This window comes from Triticum urartu, unplaced genomic scaffold, assembly GCF_003073215.2.
Source record: "Triticum urartu cultivar G1812 unplaced genomic scaffold, Tu2.1 TuUngrouped_contig_6029, whole genome shotgun sequence".
NCBI lineage: Eukaryota > Viridiplantae > Streptophyta > Magnoliopsida > Poales > Poaceae > Triticum > Triticum urartu.
In genome coordinates this window covers 1-5,027 of record NW_024116755.1, presented here as the reverse complement: position 1 = coordinate 5,027, position 5,027 = coordinate 1, and the positions used below count along the sequence as shown (strand labels likewise).

Here is a 5,027-nt window from a genome sequence, read left to right as displayed (position 1 = left end):
TGGCGGGGGCGATGGTGGTGCACGGGTCCGGCGGGGGCGGGGACCGGGACCGGGACAGGTCGTCGCCCGGCGGCAGCGGGGCGCCGCAGGTGGACACGGGCAAGTACGTGCGCTACACCCCGGAGCAGGTGGACGCGCTGGAGCGCGTCTACAGCGAGTGCCCCAAGCCCAGCTCGCTGCGCCGGCAGCAGCTCATACGCGAGTGCCCCATCCTCAGCAACATCGAGCCCAAGCAGATCAAGGTCTGGTTCCAGAACCGCAGGTGCGTCCTCCTCGCCCGCGCCTCCCGATCTAGCTCACCGCTCGCGTCCGCTCCTTCTTGGTGCTGCTCAAAATTGGCCGTCTTTTCTTGGGTTTGTGGTTGCCCGGCCCCCGTGGCTAAAAATCTGGGCTTGGTCCTCGACTTTTTGATTCCGGTGCTGATCCTTCCACCGAGCTTAGTTAGTGGCTCCAGGAAGAATCCACGTCTCCTTTCCAGGCGGCGGCTTTCCGTTTCGCCCGTTTCTGCTTAGTGGTTCTGGGATATATTTGGGGTGTGGAAGCTGGCACCCACGCACCTAGTAGTAGCATACGCCGCGCCCGAATTAGAGTCTGGTTTTGGCTTCACTGCTCTAAAAGTTGCTAAGATTTCATGATGGTTCCTGGTCAATACCAAGGAATCCCGTCCTTGTGTCCTGCCCTAAATTCCTTTCACCATGTTTTTGCCATTTGTGGCGTGCCCTTTTTTGGTGCGTGTTTCTTGTTTCTAGTAAAAGAGTTGCTCTTTTGCTGAATCTTCGCTGAACAAGTGTGATTGAATCTTCTAGAGCAGAGCTTTGAGTTCTTGTTCAGATTTTGGACCATATTAGTTGCTTTCGTGCCAGAGCATTGTGTAGCTGCAATGCCTCCACACCTAACACACTTGGTGCTCACCTGAGATGTGACATGTCAAAAACGTTAGTAATGACGCGGGAATCTCGTGCGTGCGTCCAAGATCGCTGTCTTGGTTTTCTTCATGAGCAAGTGAAATTTTATGGTTTTGGTGTGGCTGGCGAGATTGATTGATGTTCTGATTGTAGGTGCCGCGAGAAGCAACGGAAGGAGGCCTCTCGCCTGCAGACTGTGAACCGGAAGCTGTCTGCGATGAACAAGCTGCTGATGGAGGAGAACGACAGGCTGCAGAAGCAGGTGTCCCGTCTCGTCTACGAGAACGGCTACATGCGGACGCACCTCAATAATGTGAGATTTGCCCCCATCACTTATTACTCAAATCGTGTTGGATTCATGCATTATCTGCTGTTCAAATTGTTGGCTCCTGCGTCTAAAGTTTCGTTGAACGATGATTGCAGCCTTCTGTAGCGACTACAGACACAAGCTGTGAGTCTGTTGTTACTAGTGGTCAGCACCAGCAGCAGCAGCAGAACGCAGTAGTTCCGCGTCCGCAAAGGGACGCGAACAACCCAGCAGGGTAATTACAGTTTCACTTTTGTATGATGCTTGCATGTTCTTTTGCTTAACTTTGATAGAATTCATTATGTTTGTTACATACAGTCTACTCGCTATCGCTGAGGAGACATTGGCAGAGTTCCTGTCCAAGGCGACGGGGACTGCTGTCGATTGGGTGCAAATGGTTGGGATGAAGGTAATGTCATAATTCCAACTGGTGGAACTCTGGCATGCGTTTGATTATTTCAGTTTCTTTATATGCGATGAATTTAAAATCCGAGTTTCTTTACAGCCTGGTCCGGATTCCATTGGAATCATTGCTGTTTCGCACAATTGTAGTGGCGTAGCAGCCCGAGCTTGCGGTCTTGTGAGCCTTGAGCCCACAAAGGTATGTTGTTGTTGTTCATCATCACAGAGCCTTTTTGTTTCCATTCAGCAGACACCTGCTAATAGACTACTACCACACAGGTTGCTGAGATCCTCAAGGATCGCCCCTCTTGGTATCGTGACTGTCGGTGTGTGGATGTGCTCCAGATTATCCCTACGGGTAATGGTGGAACTATTGAGCTTATCTACATGCAGGTATTGCATCCTCTTGCAAGTTATAGTTGACTTGGGTTCCCTTGTCTGGGTTTATTTGGATATGGTCTTGCGTTGACTGTAACATATTGTTCTCTCAATTATGTAGACTTATGCACCGACAACTTTGGCGGCACCGCGTGACTTTTGGATTCTCCGCTACACTAGCGGTCTTGAAGATGGCAGTCTTGTGGTATTGATATGTCTCATTGCTTGTTATGATTATGACATTTATGTTGGTTTGTTGATCTGTTTGTCAACTTCTCTGTTGGGCTTGATCTGTTTGGATCAAACAACTTTTGATTACACTTTAGGCTGTTATGTTTGCGATGCCATGCTAATGCTAGTAGGTTGACTCTTCTGAATATTGTTTGTGCTGAGATCTGGTAACTGTTACTCACTGCCTTCTTCTGCAGATCTGTGAGAGATCCTTGACTCAAGCCACTGGCGGTCCATCAGGACCTAACACTCCAAATTTTGTCCGAGCCGAGGTGCTACCTAGTGGCTATTTAATCCGCCCTTGCGAAGGGGGTGGCTCCATGATCCACATTGTAGATCATGTTGATTTGGATGTAAGCAAAATTATACTTGATCAAATTTGCAACTTTCATAGTATGTACATGTATCTTATAATCCTATCTCTTTGTAGGCTTGGAGTGTGCCTGAGGTCCTTAGACCACTTTATGAGTCTCCAAAGATTCTTGCGCAGAAGATGACAATTGCGGTATGTTCTACAATTTCATTTTACTTAAGATTTTGTCTGCACTAAGCATTCATTTGCTCTTGCGGCACTAATGTATGATTAAGTGATAATTGCTTGTCCATTTGCTACAGGCTCTGCGTCACATTAGGCAGATTGCGCATGAATCAAGTGGAGAGATGCCCTATGGTGGGGGGCGCCAGCCAGCAGTTCTAAGAACATTTAGTCAGAGATTGAGCAGGTTTGTAGCAATGCTCCTAAATTCCGCACATGCTATTCACACTGCTCTAGCTTACCAAAAGACATCCCATACATGCCCCCTGACTAAGGTGCTCAACATGTTTTGCAGAGGTTTCAACGATGCTGTTAATGGATTTCTGGATGATGGCTGGTCACTGATGAGCAGTGATGGTGCTGAGGATGTTACAATTGCTATCAACTCATCTCCAAACAAACTTGCTGGATCTCATGTCAACCCCTCCCAGATGTTTACTGCAATCGGGGGTGGCGTCTTATGTGCCAAGGCTTCAATGTTGCTGCAGGTTTTTACTCATAAAACCATCTAGTTTTATTTAGTAGGGGATCTGTTGATGTTTGTGTGACCTGACCATAACTGAGCCGGGTGAACTTGGTTTCATCATGTAGAATGTACCGCCCGCTCTACTTGTACGATTTCTGAGGGAGCACCGCTCTGAATGGGCTGATCCTGGTGTTGATGCTTATTCTGCCGCTGCTTTGCGAGCTAGTCCTTATGCAGTTCCTGGTCTACGAGCGAGTGGGTTTATGGGCAGTCAGGTTATACTGCCACTTGCACATACCTTAGAGCATGAAGAGGTATTTGAACTTAGCTTAAGTTCTTATAAATTGTCTTATATACTAATTATTGAAGGGTCTTTGCCCATCAAACTAACCTTTTAAATTGCAGTTCTTGGAGGTTATTAGACTTGAGGGACACAGTCTCTGTCATGATGAAGTTGTTCTATCAAGAGACATGTATCTTCTGCAGGTATGCTTTCAGCTGGCACTAGCTAGTTTGCATCATTTTCATTTTATCTGTTGCACCGGCCTTACAAATCGGTATCTTCTATGGCAGTTATGCAGCGGTGTTGATGAGAATGCTGCCGGTGCATGTGCGCAGCTTGTCTTTGCGCCGATTGATGAATCGTTCGCTGATGATGCTCCACTGCTACCGTCGGGCTTCCGTGTGATACCACTTGATGCCAAGACGGTTAGTATGGTTTGCACTAGTAGCATTGATCTTGTCCCATTGTTTAACACTGAACTAACTCGGTGTTATGCACTTGTCACTGCAGGATGCACCGTCGGCAACACGCACACTAGACCTTGCATCCACTCTCGAGGTTGGACCTGGTGGGACTCGTGCACCCAGCGACACATCCAGCACCAGCAACACAAGATCAGTGCTTACCATTGCTTTCCAGTTCTCGTATGAGAACCACCTTCGAGAGAGTGTTGCAGCAATGGCGAGGCAGTATGTGAGGACCGTGGTGGCATCGGTGCAGAGGGTGGCCATGGCAATTGCCCCTTCCCGTCCTGGTGGACAGCTTGAAATGAAGAACCCTCCAGGATCCCCTGAGGCTCACACGCTTGCGAGGTGGATCGGCAGGAGCTACAGGTATAAGGCTGTCTCTTTTTTTTTTCCCTCATTCTGAAGATGGTTGCCATTTCTCCATTTCATCTTAGCTGCACTACCTGTCTATTTAGCACAATAGGGTAGTAATTTGGTTGCGTGAAAAATTTGCAGGTTTCACACCGGGGCGGAACTGCTTTGCACGGAGTCGCAGAGCGCGGACGCTTCCCTGAAGGCGCTGTGGCAGCACTCGGATTCCATCATGTGCTGTTCCCTGAAGGTCGGTTGCGTGCTTTTGATCATGTTGTCACGCCACATATATTCACACCGGCATTGTGTGGGCCTAACAAGAGTGTTCGACTGGCTTGCAACAAATTTTCAGGCTGCTCCTGTGTTCACCTTCGCCAACCAGGCCGGGCTGGACATGCTGGAGACGACGCTGATCGCGCTCCAGGACATCTCGCTCGAGAAGATCCTTGACGACGACGGCCGCAAGGCGCTCTGCTCCGAGTTCCCCAAGATCATGCAGCAGGTACGTTATGTAGCCAGCCGGCCAGTCACCATTCTGTATGATGAACAGCAATGAACTGAAACCCAAACTTTCTTGTTGTGTGTGTGTGCCTGTGTCCAACAGGGTTTCGCGTACCTCCCGGGCGGCGTGTGCGTGTCGAGCATGGGGCGGCCGGTGTCGTACGAGCAGGCGGTGGCGTGGAAGGGGTGGGGCGCCGACGA

General features: G+C 49.2%; 1 protein-coding gene across 1 annotated transcript; it reads left to right on the top strand.

Annotated features, from left to right (window-relative positions):
* Window positions 1–5,011, top strand: LOC125530045 (homeobox-leucine zipper protein HOX32; the record flags this gene model as incomplete). The annotated part of the gene is given in 18 exon segments (XM_048694444.1): window positions 1–262; window positions 1,059–1,218; window positions 1,329–1,447; window positions 1,531–1,621; window positions 1,718–1,813; window positions 1,894–2,007; window positions 2,114–2,197; window positions 2,421–2,576; window positions 2,654–2,728; window positions 2,839–2,945; window positions 3,054–3,246; window positions 3,350–3,538; window positions 3,630–3,710; window positions 3,798–3,932; window positions 4,018–4,340; window positions 4,470–4,575; window positions 4,678–4,827; window positions 4,930–5,011. Coding segments are annotated over 18 exon segments (2,523 nt in total), but the record flags the coding sequence as incomplete, so codon positions are not given.
* Between the last annotated feature and the right edge of the window lie 16 nt (window positions 5,012–5,027).